At 41.1% G+C, this 19,584-nt stretch overlaps 1 protein-coding gene across 3 annotated transcripts in view; it reads left to right on the top strand.

Moving 5' to 3' along the window:
- Positions 1-19,584, top strand: part of ATF7 (activating transcription factor 7) — an 89,262-nt gene that overhangs the window by 48,631 nt on the left and 21,047 nt on the right. For 2 of the 3 annotated variants that reach the window (XM_032348397.1, XM_032348398.1), the window contains 2 exons: positions 13,060-13,156; positions 17,907-18,025. In XM_032348397.1, the coding sequence (XP_032204288.1) occupies positions 13,060-13,156; positions 17,907-18,025 (216 nt within the window). The remainder of the gene's footprint in view (positions 1-13,059; positions 13,157-17,906; positions 18,026-19,584) is intronic. The other variant, XM_032348399.1, reaches the window with a different exon arrangement.

Here is a 19,584-nt window from a genome sequence, read left to right as displayed (position 1 = left end):
GCTCCTTGCTCCACAGGGAGCCTGCTTCTCCCTCTGACTCTGCCTGCCACTCTGTCTGCCTGTGCTCGCTCTCGCTTGCTCTCTCTCTGACAAATAAATAAATAAAATCTTTAAAAAAAAAAAATTAAAAAGAGAGAGAAGAAGAAAAAGAAGATTTATGTTTACTATGATACTAGGGAATACCATAGAAAAGAAGTTGAGGTGCTTGGGGACTTTGGCTAAGGATATTGATACCTGAAATAAGATTACATTTCTCAAAAAAAAGATTACATTTCTCAGTTGCATTGAGGAGCAAGCAGAATTTAAAAACAAATCACCCAACTTTCCCAACTTAAACTGATAAGAAATTATATTTGCCACACTCTTTTTCCTGTGGTGCTCAGTCCCTCTTGGAGTGGGCCTATATGACCTTTGGAGCTCAGTTTCTATTTTGTTATGATTCATTGAGTACCAGCAACTTACTTGGCACAAGACACCACCTATGGGGTCATGATTTTTTGCATTGTCATAAACAAAAGGAAGGAACAAGGAACCAAAATTAAAGTTAGTGATCGGGTATGGCATAATGTGTGGGATCGAGCCCCACGTCGGGCTCCCTGCTTGGTGGGAAGCCTGCTGCTTCTCCCACTCTCCTGCTTGTGTTCCCTCTCTCACTGTCTCTCTGTCCATCAAATAAATAAATAAAATCTTTAAAAAATTTTTTGAAAAAGTATTCTCTCCACCAACTGATTTGTTGTCTAGATTGTAATATACCTTTTCCTCTTGTCAGTTTCTCCAGTGTACATGTTATAAAAGGAAGAATCCAGTTATTCACACTCTTTGATTCCTGGGATGCTGATATTGTGCTCTATAAAATTTAAGTTATTGGGATCCTAAAAGACAGTGCTTAAAAAGATGTGTTTAAAATCACCACTGGTGGGACGCCTGGGTGGCTCAGTTGGTTAAGCGGCTGCCTTCGGCTCAGGTCATGATCCCGGCGTCCTGGGATCGAGTCCCACATCGGGCTCCTTGCTCAGCGGGGAGCCTGCTTCTCCCTCTGCCTCTGCCTGCCATTCTGTCTGCCTGTGCTCTCTCTCTCCCCCCACCTCTGATAAATAAATAAAATCTTTAAAAAAACAATAATAATAAAATAAAAAATAAAATCACCACTGGTGATTTGAGGAGTGAAGAAAGAAAAAGTTGCTGTTTCTGAATTGACATCTTTTTTTTTTTTTTAAGATTTTATTTATTTATTTGTCAGAGAGAGGGAGAGCGAGAAAGCGAGCACAGGCAGGCAGAGGCAGAGGGAGAAGCAGGCTCCCCGCTGAGCAAGGAGCCCAATGTGGGACTTGATCCCAGGACACTGGGATCATGACCCGAGCAGAAGGCAGCTGCTTTACCAACTGAGCCACCCAGGCGTCCCTGAATTGACATCTTTTGCACAGAGCATTTTAGTTGGTAGTAAAGTTCAGCAATGGACTCGCTTACCTGAAGAAAGTGAATTGACCCATAAGACGTGGTATCAATGTCCTTTCATACTACAGTGGTATAACTCCAGCATGCTGAAATTACCATAAATTCCTTTCCATAATAAAGGGAATCTGGTATCTAACAAAATAGTGGAGAGGATACATGAATTCTCATTTATTTGAGTAATAAAGTGTACTTTGGAAATGGTGATGGAAAGGCATCAGATCATTCTGAAAGTGTGCCCTGTTATAAAGTCTTAAGACCCAAAGGTGATAAAGTTTTTGAACAGTTATTTTCATTATCACTATATAAAACTTAACCACTCCAACAGGAATTTACTGAGCACCTACTGTGTGCTCACCTCTAGGCCAAGCCCCAAGACGGGGCAAGTGGAAGGGTAAAGAATAAGTGTAGGAACCATTTTTAACCCTTTAGAGGTTTATAGTGTACTTTAAAGGATCAAACTATGAGACTACATAGACCAAAATTCTAAATTACATGGTATAAACTGTTGAAGTACCATACAGGTTTAGGAGAGAGAGATTACTACAGAGGCATGAGAGAAGTATTCAAAAAGCAATTGAATTTCAGTTGGGCCTTGGAAAAATGGTAGGATTTGAATGAACAGGGGAAGAGAGGAAGACATGGCAGAAAATAGGCAAATTGTGTGGAGGCACCAAACTGAGAACAAGGAGACTTTGCACATCAGTAGAGAGAGTGACCTGGATAGAAAACATCAGTGGAAGAACAAGAAAAACTAAGTTCCAAAAGTACAAGAGGACCAGAAAACTAATGCATTTTATATTCCTTTAAAATCTCCTTTCGGAATGATTTCAGCCCCCTTCTCTTCAGAATCAAGAAATTCTTTTCAGTGATTTAAATTCCCTTTGTTGCCATTTTGACTTTTTCTTGTTGTCTTAATTTTTGAAATTTTATTTCTCATTCTAAGCACCTTGCATTGTAATATTCTCAACCTGCGTGGACCCAGCCTCTAGTTCCATTGGAAAGGTTGGGTATTGGGGCACCTGGGTAGCTCAGTGGGTTAAAGCCTCTGCCTTCAGCTCAGGTCATGATCCCAGGGTCCTGGGATCGAGCCCCCGTATCCCCCGCATTGGGCTCCCTGCTCAGCGGGAAGCCTGCTTCTCCCTCTCCGACTCCCCCTGCTTGTGTTCCCTCTTTCACTGTGTCTTGCTCTGTCAAATAAATAAATAAAATCTTTAAAAATAAATAAATAAAATAAAATCCCATTCTTCTTTTGGATATAATGAAAATTCTGTCACCATTATACACATAGACAAGAGTTTTTAAGTTGGGGATGCTTTGTATCACTTATGTGATATATGCTAATTGGTGTTTATTCAGCAAATCTTAAATACCTACTGTGTGCAGGTACTGTTCTAGGTGCTTGGGATACTTCCACGAATAAACAAATGAAGAGGATCTTTGCTCTTTTTTTTTTTTTTTTTAAGATTTTATTTACTTATTTGACAGAGATTACAAGTAGGCAGAGAGGCAGTCAGAGAGAGGAGGAAGCAGGCTCCCTGCTGAGCAGAGAGCCCGATGTGGGGCTCAATCCCAGGACCTTGGGATCATGACCTGAGCTGAAAGCAGAGGCTTTAACCCACTGAGCCACCCAGGCGCCCCAAGGATCTTTGCTCTTGAAGAACTTTTATTCTAATGGGTTCATTGCTAGACCAACTATCAAATGTCTTTCCTCTTAAAATTACTTCTTTTTTACAGTGGACTAATTTAGTCAGCTGGTAGAATCTTTAAGACCCTCAAACAGCCTCCTCCAAACAGAAAATTCCTTACTCCATAGAAAGAGGAATTTATGCTAGGTATAATTTGATGGTCCCCCCCACCCTACCCCATCCTACCCCACCCCACCCTTACTGCTCTGACAACATTTTCTCTTGGAGTATTCTGGGAAGAAGGTTCCTGTTCTTACTTTTCCTCTATAAATTACCTTGCTCACACATATAGTCTGAGCTGCCACTGCTGTGGCTGTAGTTATTTGTTGAAAAATTCTGTACTTTGCAGTGATTCATTCAAGAGCCATGAAGCATTCAAAGCAGGATATGTGACTCATTTAATAAATAGCAGCATCTTGAAGGAGGGAACAGGAACCTAGGATTGACTAAGGTACAGATGAAAGTTATGTTGGCTTTGAGGTATGTTTATTTAGTCCTTTGCCTTCTTCTCCCATTCCCTACTTTCCCAAACAAACAAAAGTCTCTTGGATTGGGAATAGAAGCGCTGCAATGAGGGTGGGAAGCATTATTAGGACTATTGCAGATCTCCTAGTTTCTCCTTTCAGAATATGTGATCAACTGAAGAGATTAAGTAATGTTCATAAAAAGGGGAGTTATTCTTTTCCATCCTGTTTAGCCCTGCTGTCACCGTACCTTAGAGCTTGCTCCCCATAGTTTTTAGGCTTGCTGTGGCTTTTTCATGCAGTTTTCTTTTCATCAAAATATGCCCTTGTGTAGATACTATGATAAAAGAACGCTATTCTGTCCATGAAGTGCTGTCAGACCCAGAGACTTTGGAGAAGGGGTTAGTTAGGTTTCAGCATAAGGGAACATTCAGACTATCACAAATGTAAACTCAGTTCCTTGTATTGTTCCCTGATCGTTTAGGCTTCAGGGCTCATTTCCTAATAACCAAAGAGTTCTCATTTGTCTCCTTCCCCCAGTCTGCTCTTCTAAAACAAGGAAAGGGACTTGTATTAATCATAGGTCAAGGCATTAGAGCGTTTTTAAATGTGAGGCAAATCCACATGGAAACTGGAGCTATGGTGGCCAAAAACAACATTTCAGGAACGAATTTGGCTAGGGTTTGAGTGCATATTGCACAGAAATTTCATTGGTTACAATACTTTACCAAGGATTTAGCTTGAAACTGTTATATATCTAGTGCCCATATGCTTGTGCCTGGCTCAGAGTCAATAGGCAGAAATTTAGCTCTAGTTTGGCTTGAGTTCTCCTTTGCCCTGAGCCTTCTCTTCAGTTCTGTTTAGTGTTGTTATTTCAAAAAGTTTCTGGAAGACTAGTTCAATGGGATTAAGAAAAGAACTCTCTCAAAGCGTTGACTTGTTCAGAGTTATTCTGCAAAGAAAAACCAAGTTTTACTCTAATACCTGTCTTGTCTACCTTGAGATTAAAAATGCAGAGAACTAGCTGATAATGCTGTATGCCAGGTACTATACTGTTTTATAGAATTATTTCATTGAAAAGCTTAAGAAAAGAGGGATATGAGGAAGACTTTTGGGGTACCTGAAATATGCATCATGTCTTGATCTAGGTTGTCATTGCATCAGCATTTACTTATATAAAAATTCATTGATGGGGCTCAGTCGGTTGAGTGGCTGGCTCTTGGTTTCAGCTTAGGTCATAATCTCTGAGCCCTGGGATCAAGCCCTGTGTCAGGCTCCATTGTTTATCGGGGAGTAAGGATTCTCTTCTCCCTCTCCCCTACCCCCACACATGCACTTGCTCGCTCTCTCTTAAATAAATAAATCTTTTTTTTTTTTTTTAAGATTTTTTTTTTTTTTTTAATATATTTGACAGAGAGAGATCACAAGTAGGCAGAGAGGCAGGCAGAGAGAGAGAGAGGAGGAAGCAGGCTCCCCGCCGAGCAGAGAGCCCGATGCGGGACTCGATCCCAGGACCCTGAGATCATGACCTGAGCCGAAGGCAGCGGCTTAACCCACTGAGCCACCCAGGCGCCCCTTAAATAAATAAATCTTTTTAAAAAATCCATTGAGGCACCTGGGTGGCTCAGTGGGTTAAGCCTCTGCCTTCGGCTCAGGTCATGATCTCAGGGTCCTGGGATCGAGTCCCACATCGGGCTCTCTGCTTGGCGGGGAGCCTGCTTCCTCCTCTTCTCTCTCTGCCTGCCTCTCTGCCTACTTATGATCTCGCTCTGTCAAATAAATAAATAAAATCTTTAAAAAAAAATCCATTGAGATGTACACTTAATATATATATATTTTTTGGTGCATGTTATACATCAATTTTAAAAAACTTAAGGGGTACCTGGGTGACTCAGTGGGTTAAGCCTCTGCCTTCAGCTCAGGTCATGATCTCAGGGTTCTGGGATCGAGCCCCGCACTGGGCTCTCTGCTCAGTGGGGAGGCTGCTTCCTCCTCTTTCTCTGCCTGCCTCTCTGCCTGCTTGTGATCTCTCTTTCTCTCTCTCTCTCTCTCTCTCTCTCTCTCTGTGTCAAATAAATAAAGTCTTTACAAAAATGTCAATTTTTAAGACTTCATTTACTGAGATATATTCCTGATTTACAGTTCCCACCATCTTTGTTTTTTAGGCCATTCCTGGCCCTTGACTTAGCTTTATTCATTTAGTCAGTTTCCTAGAAGGTGGGATTCTGGCTTCTATCACAGAAGGATAGGTGAGAATGAAACTGCCTAGAAACAGAAAGGATTTTTTCCAAAGATCTCTTGTGGAAAATTGTTAATGAGAAACTATACTTTCCCTGCCCATTCTGCAACTGATACCAGTTTTCAAATTGATCCTTATGCCCCTGACATTAAGAAACATTTACGAGGGGTGCCTGGGTGGCTCAGTTGGTTGAGCAACTGCCTTTGGCTCAGGTCATGATCCCGGACTTCCAGGATCGAGTCCTGCATTGAGCTTCCAGCTCCTTGGGGAGTCTGCTTCTCCCTCTGACCTTCTCCCCTCTCATGCTCTTCCTCACTCATTCTCTCAGATAAATAAATAAAATCTTAAAAGAAAGAAAAGAAACATTTACTAAATGTTTCCTAACACTTATTAAACCAAGAAAATCTCCACTGGGGAATAAAAGTCAAAATTAGCCCAATTGTTTTGATTTGCTTCTTGTGTATTATCTCTTTGTAACAAGGCAGTGCATGAGAATCCCACCTAGTTTGTTCTTCTTCCAATTATAGTGCCTTCTGTCTCCGTCTTCCCAATGTATTTGCAGATCTGTAGTACATCAGCCATTTTATAAAATGAGGTTGGGAGTTTTCTGCCTGTGTTTTTTTCCTTCCAAGTTTTAGATCCAAAAACATGTGTTGGCAGTTTGGCAAGGGAAACTAAAAAACAGCCTTTTTTTCCCCTCTTGTTTCTTTTTCTCTTTCCCTATAACTGTGTAGCAGAATTTCTCAGCAAAAACACAGTTAACATTTTGGGTCTGATAATTCTTTGTTTTAGGGCACTGTCCTGTACCTTTCAGCATATTTATCAGCAACCCGTGCCTTTACCCTGTAGAGGCCAATAAAGTGCCCAGGTTGTGATAAACAGTAATGTCTCCAAACATTGCTAAAATGTCCCCTGGGGGTCAGAGTTGTTCCTGGGTGAGAACCACTGCCATATAGTATAAACTGTATTTAGAGAAGATGGGGTTTGGGGGGAAGATTCAAGATTGGCACATGATTAAAATTCCTGTCAGGTCTTTGAGAATATTATCTAGATCAGAGCTGTCCAAAAGAAATACAACGCAAACCACATATGTAATTTAAAAATTTCTAGTAGCCACATTAAAAAGTAAAAGTAAACAAGTAAAATTAATTTTAATAATGCATTTTATTGGGGTGCCTGGGTGACTCAATCGATTAAGCATCTGCCTTTGATCAGGTTATGATCCCAGGGTCCTAGGATCGAGCCCCTCACGCTCCCTCCTCAGTGGGGAGCCTGCTTCCCTCCTCCCTCTGCCTGCTGCTCTCTGCTCGTTCTCTCTCAAATAAATAAAAATTAAAATAATAATAATACATTTTATTTAACCCAGTATATTCAAAATATTATTTCAACATGTAATCAGCATGAAATTAATGAGATATTTTACTTTTTTTTTTTATCATTTTTGTACTGCATCTTTGAAATCCAGTGTGCATTTTCACTTTTAGTGCATCTCAGTTCAGACTAGCTCCTTTTATTTATTTATTTTTTAAAGATTTTATTTATTTATTTGACAGACAGAGATCACAGGTAGACAGGCAGGCAAAGAGAGGGACGCAGGCTCCCCACTGAGCAGAGAGCCCAACAGCGCAATCCCAGGACCCTGAGATCATGACCTGAGCCAAAGGCAGAGGCCCAACCCGCTGAGCCACCAAGGTGCCCCTAGACTAGCCCCATTTAAAGTGCTTAGTAGCCATGTGTGGCTAGTAGCTATCATATTGGGTAGAGCAGATTGCAAACATCTTGGTCTATAGGATGCACATAATTACCACGTAATACTTCTCACCCATTTATGCCAAGAAGCTGCCCTGATGCATTTACTTGAGCAAATTAGATGCTAAACCATAGTTACTATACAGATCTTTTCCCAAAGCATATAAACTGCCTTCTTGATTCAGTATGACTAATATTCTTCAGTCTCCATTTTGAATGGTAATCAGCTCTCTGTTATCTTGGAGATGGCTAATATCTACATATTCCTTGAAAATTATCATTATTTACCCTACAGGCAGAATGAGTGTTCCTGACTGGCTCTTTGCCAAAACCTTAGTCATAGGTAAGATGAAAGAACAAGGGAAGACCCATTAAGGGTATTAACAAATGGGAGAATTAGATTTTTAAATGGGCAATAATTCAAAGAGGAAATCCTTTTGAGAACCCCTCCACCCACTTAGTTCAATAGAATAATCTATCTAATAAGGTCAAAATTTTTATCACTTAATGATTTTAGATATTTGAATTGAGAAATTGCTTTCAGAGGGATAGTTTACTAAGCACACATTTCAAGACTGATCTAGAGAATTGTTAAGGGTTAATTTTTTTGAATTTTTAAAACAATTTTAAGGATTTTATTATTTTTTCTTCATGTAATCTCTACACCCAACATGGAACCTGAACCTATAACCCAGAGATCAACAATCACACACTCCACCAGCTGAGCCAGTCAAGCTCCCCCTTAAGGGTTAAATTTTAATAAATGAGAAAGAATGTAAGGAACAATAAAAATAATAGATCAACATTCATTTTAATAAAAAGCTTTAGTATACTTTTATTCTTCCCTTCCTACTCTAGCCATATAAAAATTGTATTAGAAATTATAAGGAGAGGGGCACATGGGTGGTTCCGAGGATTTGAGCTTCTTACTTCTGATTTTGACTCAGGTCATGATCTAGTAGTCATGGGATCGAGCCCCGAGTTGAGCTCTGTGCACGGGATCGGCTTGAGATTCTCTCTCCATCTTCCCCTCCCTCTGCTTGCTCACTTTCTTTCTCTCTTTCTTTCAAAATAAATAAAATCTTAAAAAAAGAGAGAGAGAGAAAGAAGTTATAGGGAGAGATGACTGAAGCCAAGACCAGGCCAGTGCTCTGCTTCTTAAAATTCTACCCATTTGCCTTCTCCTCAGAAGCTCACCTAATTTAGTCAGGGATTCTTAACTTTTATGGTGTCACAACCGCCCCCTCTTGGTAGTTTGATGAAGCCTGTGAACCCCTTTTCAGAATATTGTTTTTATTTTTATTTATTTTTCAGAATATTATTTTTTTAAATTAGTAAAGTAAAATACATAGAATTACAAAAGAAACCAATTATTTTGAAATACAATTACCAAAAATATATTTTTTTAATTTTTTATTTTTTATAAACATATATTTTTATCTCCAGGGGTACAGGTCTGTGAATCGCCAGGTTTACACACTTCACAGCACTCACCAAAGCACATACCCTCCCCAATGTCCATAACCCCACCCCCCTTCTCCCAACCCCCCTCCCCCCAGCAACCCTCAGTTTGTTTTGTGAGATTAAGAGTCACTTATGGTTTGGCTCCCTCCCAATCCCATCTTGTTTCATTTATTCTTCTCCTACCCACTTAAGCCCCCATGTTGCATCACCACTTCCTCATATCAGGGAGATCATATGATAGTTGTCTTTCTCCGCTTGACTTACTTCACTAAGCATGATACGCTCTAGTTCCATCCATGTTGTCGCAAATGGCAAGATTTCATTTCTTTTGATGGCTGCATAGTATTCCATTGTGTATATATATCACATCTTCTTGATCCATTCATCTATTGATGGACAGCTAGGTTCTTTCCATAGTTTGGCTGCTGTGGACATTGTTGCTATAAACATTTGGGTGCACGTGCCCCTTCGGATCACTACATTTGTATCTTTAGGGTAAATACCCAGTAGTGCAATTGCTGGGTCATAGGGTAGTTCTATTTTCAACATTTTGAGGAACCTCCATGCTGTTTTCCAGAGTGGTTGCACCCAAAAATATTTTTAATATTTGATAATGTAGGGGGCCTAGGCGGCTCAGTCCCTTAAGTACCTGACTTCGGCTCAGGTCATGATTTTGGGATCCTGAGATCGAGTCCCATGTTGGGCTCCCTACTCGGTGTGGAGTCTGCTTGTCCCTCTCCCTCTACCCCTCCCCTTGCTCGTGTGTGCACGTACTTGTGCATGCACACTCTCTGTCCAATAAATAAATAAAACCTTTTTAAAAAAATTTGATAATGTCGGGGTGCCTGGGTGGCTCAGTGGCTTAAAGCCTCTGCCTTCGGCTCGGGTCATGATCTCAGGGTCTTGGGATCGAGCCCTGCATCGGGCTCTGCTCAGCAGGGAGCCTGCTTTCCCCTCTCTCTGCCTGCCTCTCTGCCTAGTTGTGATCTCTGTCTGTCAAATAGATAAATAGATAAATAAAATCTTTTTAAAAATTGATAATGTCATATGTGTGGTATTTAATTAATGCATTAGATAACAAGAGTTCTAGTGGTAGGTCTTGTGATTCTCATAGTTTCAAAGTAGCAATGAGTATAAAGGACATTTTGATATATGTGATAAGAAGATATGTGTGATGTCTGTTCGAGTTAGGAATGTTAAATTTCAGAGTTCGGTGAGAATAAAGATGTAATTTTTTTCCTATCCATGATCACAAGCCCTCTGAGATGCCAGTGGGTGGGAAATCCCTTTGGCCACCTTCAGTTCTTTTCAGCTCCCAGCTTTTGACTGGGAAAAATTAAATAACTCAAGGAGAGAACAGGGCAGCATGGAAGGGAGTGTGGGCTGGGGTGTGCAGCGGAGAGGAACCAGAGCTAGAGGCTAGATAAGACAATCGGGACTGTGTAGCAAAATTGTAACAGAAGGGGGGGTTGCCTTTTTAAAAAAATCATTTTTAAGGTTTATTTATTTGAGAGCGAGAGCACGAGCAGAGAGGGAGGGAGAAACTCAAGCAGACTCCACTACTCATCATGGAGTCTAGCATGAGGCTCTATCTCATGACCCAGAAAAGAGAGCTCTCCCTGAGCCAGCCGAAACCAAGAGTCTGCCACTTAACTGACTGTGCCGCCCTGGCGCCCCATGTGAACTAAAATATTAAGTGATCCTAACCAGAGTAAAACCTGATGAAGGTTTCAAGTCTTTTCTCTCAGCTCAGTTTTACACAGACTTTATTTTTGATAGTAGAAAAGGACTTTTACTTAAAGGTCATTCTTCTAGATTCCAGAACATTGTGCAAAATTTTTCAAGCTACCTATATGAAACTTCCTTGAAGTACTTATAAACATCTTTTTGGAAAAGATTGTTAGAACATTACCAGTGTTTTGAAATTCTATACCTCTGCTTGATCCACTGCTCTTCTCCTAAAATGTTGGTTTTTCTTTGTTGTAGACTAGATACTGCTCATTTCCTTTTACCAAATACCTGGCAAGCTCAGAACCTCAAGAGTGACTTATTTAACCCACAGATATCATACCCCTGGTTAAAAGACTGTTCTCTTCCTTTTTTCACCCTTAGCCCCAGCCATTTTTCCTTAGGCAGAAATCTGTGAAGGAAACCGTTGATGCCTATGGTTAACCAACAATAGAGAAAACTAAAGTTCTTGGATAAATTCCCTCATACTTCATCAGTTTTATCCTGGATCCATCAGAAACCACTCCAAGGCAGTCTTTTTGACAGTTTTACTTTTTGGTTCTTCATCCTCTTAATTGAAAATTCACTTTTCCCTACAGGCCTGGAGTCCTAGCCTGGGAGGATTTTACACCTTAAGCTAGCTTTAGTGCTGATAGGGCTCTGAGCAAATTTGGGGAAAGTATCTACTTCCAGGTAAGATAAAGGAACTTAAACTGAAGTTCAGTGTCACTTTCTTGACTGGATAGGAGCCGGGATGGGTGGGGCTAGCTCCTGTGTATTTGGTTTGCAGTCAAGAAGCACTGTGGAGGGGCGCCTGGGTGGCTCAGTGGGTTAAGCCGCTGCCTTCGGCTCAGGTCATGATCCCAGGGTCCTGAGATCGAGTCCCGCATCGGGCTCTCGGCTCAGCGGGGAGCCTGCTTCCCTCTCTCTCTCTGCCTGCCTCTCTGTCTACTTGTGATCTCTCTCTGTCAAATAAATAAATAAAATCTTCTTAGAAAAAAAAACACTGTGGAAAAAAGAGCTAAAGGTATAGCGTTTGCTGGGAAATGGGTATGTATCTCATGAGGAAAGTAAAAGGAGGGGACTAACCAGTCATTATTTTTAGAAACAAAAAGACAAACAAACATGTTTCAGAGGCTCGCTGGTGAGGGAGCTCAGGGAAGCTGCAGCATCCAAGCTGTTCCTGTGTTGCAGGCATGTTTTAACGAAGGAACCAGGCCAGCCAGCCTGAAAGGGAATTCTGAGGGTATCATTCTTTTGAATTACTGCTGTTCATCTGTTCTCTTCACCTCCCCAGCTTTAAAGAAGGGGTGGGAACATGAATTACTGTCCAGTAACCCTGTCTTATATGTCGTAACTGAGGCTGACCTAGCCTCACCTTTTCATTTTCCTTTCACCCAAACCCCTAAATAAATAAAGCCTCTACACCATCTCCTTTTCCCTTCCCTCATCCTGCCTACAGGGTCCTCCCTACCCTAAAAAAAATTTTTTTGCTTGCATTTTTATTCTGTCATTCTATAGCCAGCAGCATTGCACTGGCCCCTTTATGGCTGCCGGAGCCCAGGCGGGCTGCCCGATGAGGGGAGACAGCATTTGGCCGATGGGGCTGGTGTGTGCCATTACTGCTGGCCATTGGGCCTCTGTCCTCTACGGCTCCATCCTGGCTCATTAAAACCCTGAGCCAAATAGCTGGGCAGGCGCCTGCTGCAGCACTGTGGGGGCCAGGAAGTTAAATGGTTCTCCTAATCCTGCATAATTTATCTCCCTGTTAGCCCCCTCATAAATAGTCCAGTTCAGCCCCACTGTGGAGAGCTTCATTCTGAATTTCCTATTTTTGTGATGACCAATGAGTGTCCAGCTTTTCCCTTCTTCCCTCTTTATTATTATTATTAAAAATTATTTCCCCCTTGTTCACCACGAGCCTTGCCTAAATGTTTTTTTCATTTGGAGCCTCCTGCCTGGACCCCACTTCACCAGCAATCTGTCCACTTCTCTCATTTGGACCTGATACTGCAGAGCAGTTGGTGCTGCGGCCCTCCTCTTCTCCTCTCCGCATAGCTTTCTAGTGCCTCTTTTTCCCCTTCCCCATTTTCTCCTTTAATCCCTCTCTTCTCCTTTTCCGTCACTTCCAGTTTTTTCTCCTTCCCATTCCCCTTTCAGCCCCTCTGTCCAGGGACCATCCTTATTGCAGGATGTTTGGTAGGACATTTTAAAAGGGCACTGAATCGCTTTTCTTTTTTTTTTTTTTCACATCTCTGTTTCTGTTTCGTTTCAGAGATTTACAAACGAGGACCACCTGGCAGTTCATAAACACAAGCATGAGATGACATTGAAATTTGGCCCAGCCCGAACTGACTCAGTCATCATTGCAGGTACTTGCTGCCCCCGAAGCCACGTGCCTTGATATCACCAGACAGTTAAGATTAATACCAGGGACCAGATGTACTGGGAGCTCTACTCCCCTTTTCCCATTAAGAGCCCTTATGTGATCTGCATTTAATCAGGAAAAAGGAACACTAAATGCTCCCAAGTTTCTATTGTGCCCTCCATTCTGTTTTAAATACAAGATTGGGTTCTGCGGTTTTTGGGGGTAGGTGTGTTGAGGTTTTGTCTTGGCTTTTTTCAGCCTATTCCATCCTTGCCTTCTTTTTATTAAGACTTTGGAAGATTTACAGACAAAAGATGCCTTTGACATTTCTCCCTACCCACAGTGAAGGGGTGAACAAAAGAAAGCAAGAAAGCCGACTTAGCCTGGCTGCTTCTCTTCCACTGGGTGTCAGTTTCCCCCAAGCAGGCAGATCGTCAGTTCGTAAATTCAGCTTAGCTTGTGAACCCAGACAGCCCTGAGGGCACATTTCCAAAGCTCAAACAAGACATTTAGTCAGTGGGACTTTTCTAAGCCAATCTGGGTGACCTGGAATCTCTTGCTGGTTGTTTTAGATAGTGTCTTGCTTACGTATGCCATGCTCTAGGGAGCATTCTCAGAAACTGCTCTCAAATCGTGCGGCAGTTCTACTGTGACATTTTCAGCTAGACAGACATACAAAACAAAGTGGGCCTTTTCTTTCAATACTGTGAGGGGTTCTAACTTAGCCTGAGTTAAGCAGGCTTACTGCAATATTAGCCAGTAGGGGATTTAGTTGATAGTTATTACATAACTCAGATAAGACACGATTTTTCTAAATATTGCTAACCAAATGCAACCCAAGATATAGTGAAGGAAAGAGAGAACCTCATTCTCCGTGCTTTTATATGTGAAGAAAGGAACTTGCCCTTACACATCTCCTAATCCTTATTAATTCAGCAAATACTTATGAATAGCTACTGTATGCACCAGCCACTTTGCTAGGAATTTGTAGATTATAATTCCTGGAAAAGGACATGATGAGTTGGGGACATTGTCATTGATGATCCTTAAGAAAACCTGGAGGAAATCTTAGGGAAGAGTGGATATGGTATAAAAATATATGTAGGTGGGGACCTGGGTGGCTCAGTTGGTTAAGCAACTGCCTTCAGCTCAGGTCATGATCCTGGAGGCCCGGGATCGAGTCCCTCATCGGGCTCCCAGCTCCATGGGGAGTCTGCTTCTCCCTCTGACCTTCTCCCCTCTCATGGTCTCGCTCACTGTCTCTCTTTCTCTCAAATAAATAAATAAAATCTTTAAAATATATGTATATGTAAGTAACACATACTTAAATTTATTAAGTCAAGGCACACATACATGAAAAAAATTTTAGAGTTTGCGGTCAAGTACAAGTGATAATTCAAATAGTATAAATACTAAGAGAATGAATATTAAGTGGGATTAATCAGAGAAAGTTTATGAAAGAGGTACATTTGAGACAAGATTATCAGTTTGGAAAGATTATTTCAAAGGTGGGAAGTTCTATGCCAAGTCTATAAGAGTGATGAGAGAAATCAATACAGGATAGTCCCAAGGAGAGAAAGTGTTTTCCTGTTACTCTTTGCATTCTGTTCTGGAGTGCTTATCCCATTGCACATGACTCGTTATCCTGTTGAGGAGGATAATTCTCATTTCTCTAAATTGAGACTTTGTGTCCGACATGTATTTCAATCCCTTATTGAACACTTACTTGGCTGTCTTTCTGTCCTTCAGATCTTCATGCGCCGCCACACCCCATTTCTGAACTTCTCTCCTTGTCTCCTAGACCTTCTCCTTCTCCTTGTTATTCAGTGGTATCAGTAGTCTCAAAATTTTGAGTTGTTAAAAAAAAAAATCTTGAGTTGTTTTATTCTTTTATTCTTTCTTCACATTCTCTCAGTTCTGTTCCTCCCACTATCCTCATTATGCTTGGGTTTCTCCAAAGCTGGTCCCCTTGACCAGTCTCTAGTTCTCGTCTTGCATTCTCTTGAAAACCCAGTCTTGGGACACCTGGGTGGCTCAGTGGTTAAGCATCTGCCTTTGGCTCCAGTCATGCTCCCAGAATCCTAGGATTGAGTCCCACGTCAGGCTCTCTGCTCAGCAGGCAGCCTGCTTCTCCCTCTCCACCCCCAGCCCCCTGTTCATGCTCTCTGTCTCACTCTGTCTCCCAAATAAATAAATAAAATCTTTTTAAAAAGAAAGAAAGAAAAGCCAGTCTTCCTTAAATTCTTCTGCTTGCTCAAACCTCATCTTGGGGATACAATTATCACTTAAAAAAAAAAAACACAATAAAACCCCTAAAAACCTTCTCCCTCTAAATAAAATGCTCTTAGGTGGAAAAAAAAAAAAGGAAGAAGAATCTCAAGCTATAAGAGACTCTTAATTGAAGGAAACAAACTGAGGGTTGCTGGAGGGGAGGTGGATAGGGATTGGATAACTGGGTGATGGGCATTAAGGCGGGCAAATGATGTAATAAGCACTGGGTGGTATATACAACTGATGAATCACTGAACTCTACCTCTGAAACTAATAATACACTGTATATTAATTAATTGAATCTTTAAAAAATCTGTTCTAGTCTTCCTATTTTCTTTTACTCTCAAGGCTATACTTGGACTCTTGGGCTTTCTGTAATCTAGCCTGATGATACCTACCCCACTTTGTATACAACTTATATACCTGACTTTTCTTTTTCTTTTTTTTTTTTTTTTTGCATTTGAAGTTGACTCCACACCGAACTTGGGGCTTGGGCTCATGACCTTAGATCAAGAGTCACAGGCTCTACTGACAGCCAGCCCAGCACCCCCTGAGTTGATAATCTTTACCCTAGACGTACCTTTTTCTCCTCACCTATATGTGGTCCCATACCCTGTCTCTCCCTGTGCCTTTACCTGCCTTACTCCTCTTACCCTCCAAATCTTCTCTTCTTTGTCCTGGTGAAAACCATTCTTGAAGGCGCAGCTCAAGTCCCACTTCTTGAAACCTCCTAACTCTTCTGTCATTAATTTGTCTTTATTTAATTACTACAACAAACTTATTCCCTACTGCACATGGTGCCTAGTTTTGTGTATACTATGATGCTGTTGATGTATATTGTTTTATTTCCTTGACTAGAAAACATTTCTCTGTTCCCTAGGGCAAGAGCCATGTCTTATATTTGGCAAAACTCCTATACTCGTAACCATCTTCTCCCCCAAATTTACTCACAAGTGTATATGCATATAGCATCAAAACATGTAGAAGGTATTCAGTAAACACTTGTTGATTCCTTTAGAATCATCAGAGCACCCTAAAGGTTTTCTTACATATTTTCTGGCTGTTTGGTTGTTTGTTCAGGAATGGGAGCAGCTTGTATGAGTCTCAGGTCAGAGAAGCAAAAGGCCCTCTTCTGCCATCGCCATGCCCTTAGCTGGTCTGTCCTGTTTCACTTGACTTGTGATTTTTTGTGTCTGTCCTTACTGAAGTACTTTTGAGTGTAAAGGATGATATTACCTCCATTCACCCGGGGATGGAGGGAAAGTGGCTTCATCACTGGCCAACCAAAGCTGCCAGAGGACCTTTTAAAACTATTTTGGGAGGTAGTGGTAACTTTTCCAAACACTCTCATTCAGAAGAGGTTTTGTTTAAATTTAAAAAAAAATTTTTTTTGCTATTTCCATGGAAAATCCCAGTGGACTATTTCCAATCGATCATGCTAAAAGGAGTGATTTTATTCCCAGGTCTCACTCCTTAAAATGTCATTTAAACATTGTTCTATTTCTGTCATTCAGTTTAGCGGTTTGGGATATGTAATGAATCCCTCAGGGGACTAGCATGTCAAAGAAAACCATCATAATAGAAGTTTAGATCAGGGAACAGGATTCAGCTGAACTAAGAGAGAAAAACTAGAAAACCAGAATGGGGAGAAAGGAGCTCAAATCTAAAATTCAAGTTGCTTGTAAAGTTTACACGGGTTGCCAATCACCTTCCTCTTCCCAGGGGCAAAGGCACTGTTGAGGAAAGATTTGTGACACCCGAGAGGATATTTCGGCTGGCAAAGCTAAATCCAAATATCCTGGTTTCCAGAATTTGCTCTGAGCCCAGGTTTCTGTGAAATGAGCTCTATTGTTTGCAGTTTCCTTTTCTAGCTCATGATCTTGCTGTCTTGTTCCTCAGCCCCAAGATTTGCCTGGAATGCCTTCAGAAGGTAACAGACCCTTACCTCAGTGACTACTGAAAGACAAGGCACCATTTCTTATTTGGTAGCTTTAGCAAGCAAACTCAACCATCTGATCCTCAGTTTCTTCTCCTCATCAGATTTTAACGTCCATCTGCTTATACCTGCTCACTTCAGACCTAGCAGGGAGTAAGTTTAAAAGAGAAAATGTCACTTAACTGTTCTTTATTTTCAGATCTGGAGGTTTCACAAATTCCACCTGGGTGGGTGGTTTTGTTTTGTTTTGTTTGGTGGGTGAGGGAGGTGAAACCAGCCTCTGGAAGAAAGGGGGTTACAGGGAGAGTCACACAACAAAACATTGTTCTGTCTTCCCTCTGCTGGCCTTGAAGCAGCACAGCACAGACACCCTCTGGTGGCCTAGCGCTGGCCTTCACCCGCTCCAGCTTCGTAAAAGCAAATTTACCCTAACACAGAGACTCTTTCCAAATAGAAGAATAAAAATGTGTTCTCCGTATACTGTCAAGTTTTAATTTCAGGTCAAAACTAAAATAAAGTTTCCTTTTTTTCTTTTTCATGTCTGCAGATCAAACTCCTACTCCGACTAGATTCCTGAAGAATTGTGAGGAGGTGGGGCTCTTCAATGAATTAGCTAGCTCCTTTGAACATGAATTCAAGAAAGCTGCAGATGAGGAGGAAAAAAAGGCAAGAGGCGGGACTTTTGCTGACAAACTGGCAGTGTTCAGATGGAGGCTATTTTCATTGTGCCCTGGGATAATTTGCTTAGTCGGTTAAAGCACACAATTATGGGCTTCATTCTTTAGAACCAGATGATACCCAGTAATCCAAATCAGCCTTCATGTCTTCAGGGGGTCCAGATGATGGATCAGTACAAGTCTGTCTTTAGTAAAAATTAGGCTTCTTGCCCTTTCAGTGGAGCATTAATTCAGTAATCTCTCTCTCTCTTTTTTAAAATTTCTCTTCTGAAAATGTTAAGGATGTTAAAAGATTATAAATTATTCAGATTCTGTGAGATAATATTTTTTGGGATCAAATCTTTTACTCTTTTCTGAGCTAATCAGTCTTCTTCCTGGACTATTGGCATTCAGCCAGCCAATCAACAAATATTTATTACATTTTGACACTTCTTTGTTTCAATATATGTAGCTCTTACTTTCAGATAGCTTTCTCATAATATTCCAGACATTAAACTTCAAGAAGGGGTTTGTAATGCCTTCCGAAGGAGATCAACTAGGATCATGAAAGGATTAGAAATTGTCACTTTGGAAACATATAAAGAAACTGAGGAAGTTTTGCTTGGAAAAGAGAAGTATTAAAGTGAAAAAAAAATAGTGTTCTTCAAATATGTGAAGAGCTTTCATGTAAAAGAGGGGTTAAACTTACTCTCTCTGGTCCAGGTGTGGAAATAGGACCAGCAGGTAGAAACTATCACAAAGTGTGTGCATTTGTATGTAGGCCACTTTAGTATAGGTATTATAGAGAGGATTAGAATGTTGGAATCCCTTATTCTGAGTTCTTTCTTTCTAAGAGGTAAATCAAGAGAGTTGTGCATTATTATTTTTTTTTCATCCAGCATAAATTGTAATTGTAAGAATGCAAGATAAGGTATCCTTATCACGGACGGTTTCTCTAAGTTCTGTAGCTTCCTTTGAGCTTCTTTTCCTGCTATCTCCCTCAGACTGAAAGAAAGCAGGGAAATCCACTGGCATATATTTGTAGTTCCACTTTCAAACAGCTGGACTAGCCACAGTCTTTTCGTCATTACTTTTCTCCAGAGACTCCAGTCTCTCATCTCTCAATGGCTTCAACCTATGTGGTATAATTTTATTTTATAGCTTCCCTGCCTCATCCCCCAGCCACCATCATTTCTCCTTCTCCCAAGACAAATCAGTCCAGTTGTTTCCACCAGGATGTGAGTGATTTAAAATCAAACTCGTTAGAGGCAAATTCAAGAAAATTAACCTCCCTTTAAAAGTGGGAAGTCATGGGATGCCTGGGTGGCTCAGTTGGTTAAGCAGCTGCCTTCGGCTCGGGTCATGATCCCAGGGTCCTGGGATCGAGTCCCACATCGGGCTCCTTGCTCGGGAGGGAGCCTGCTTCTCCCTCTGCCTCTGCCTGCCTCTCTGTCTGCCTGTGCTCGCTCGCGCTCTCTCCCTCTGTCTCTGAAAAATAAATAAAATCTTTAAAAAAAAAAAAAAAAAATTAAAAAAAAAAAAAAGTGGGAAGTCTTGGGACGCCTGGGT

The sequence above is a fragment of the Mustela erminea genome, chromosome 6 (genome assembly GCF_009829155.1).
Source record: "Mustela erminea isolate mMusErm1 chromosome 6, mMusErm1.Pri, whole genome shotgun sequence".
Classification (NCBI taxonomy): Eukaryota; Metazoa; Chordata; class Mammalia; order Carnivora; family Mustelidae; genus Mustela; species Mustela erminea.
Note: the sequence above shows the minus strand (reverse complement) of the source record. Positions and strands in the feature narration are given on the sequence as shown.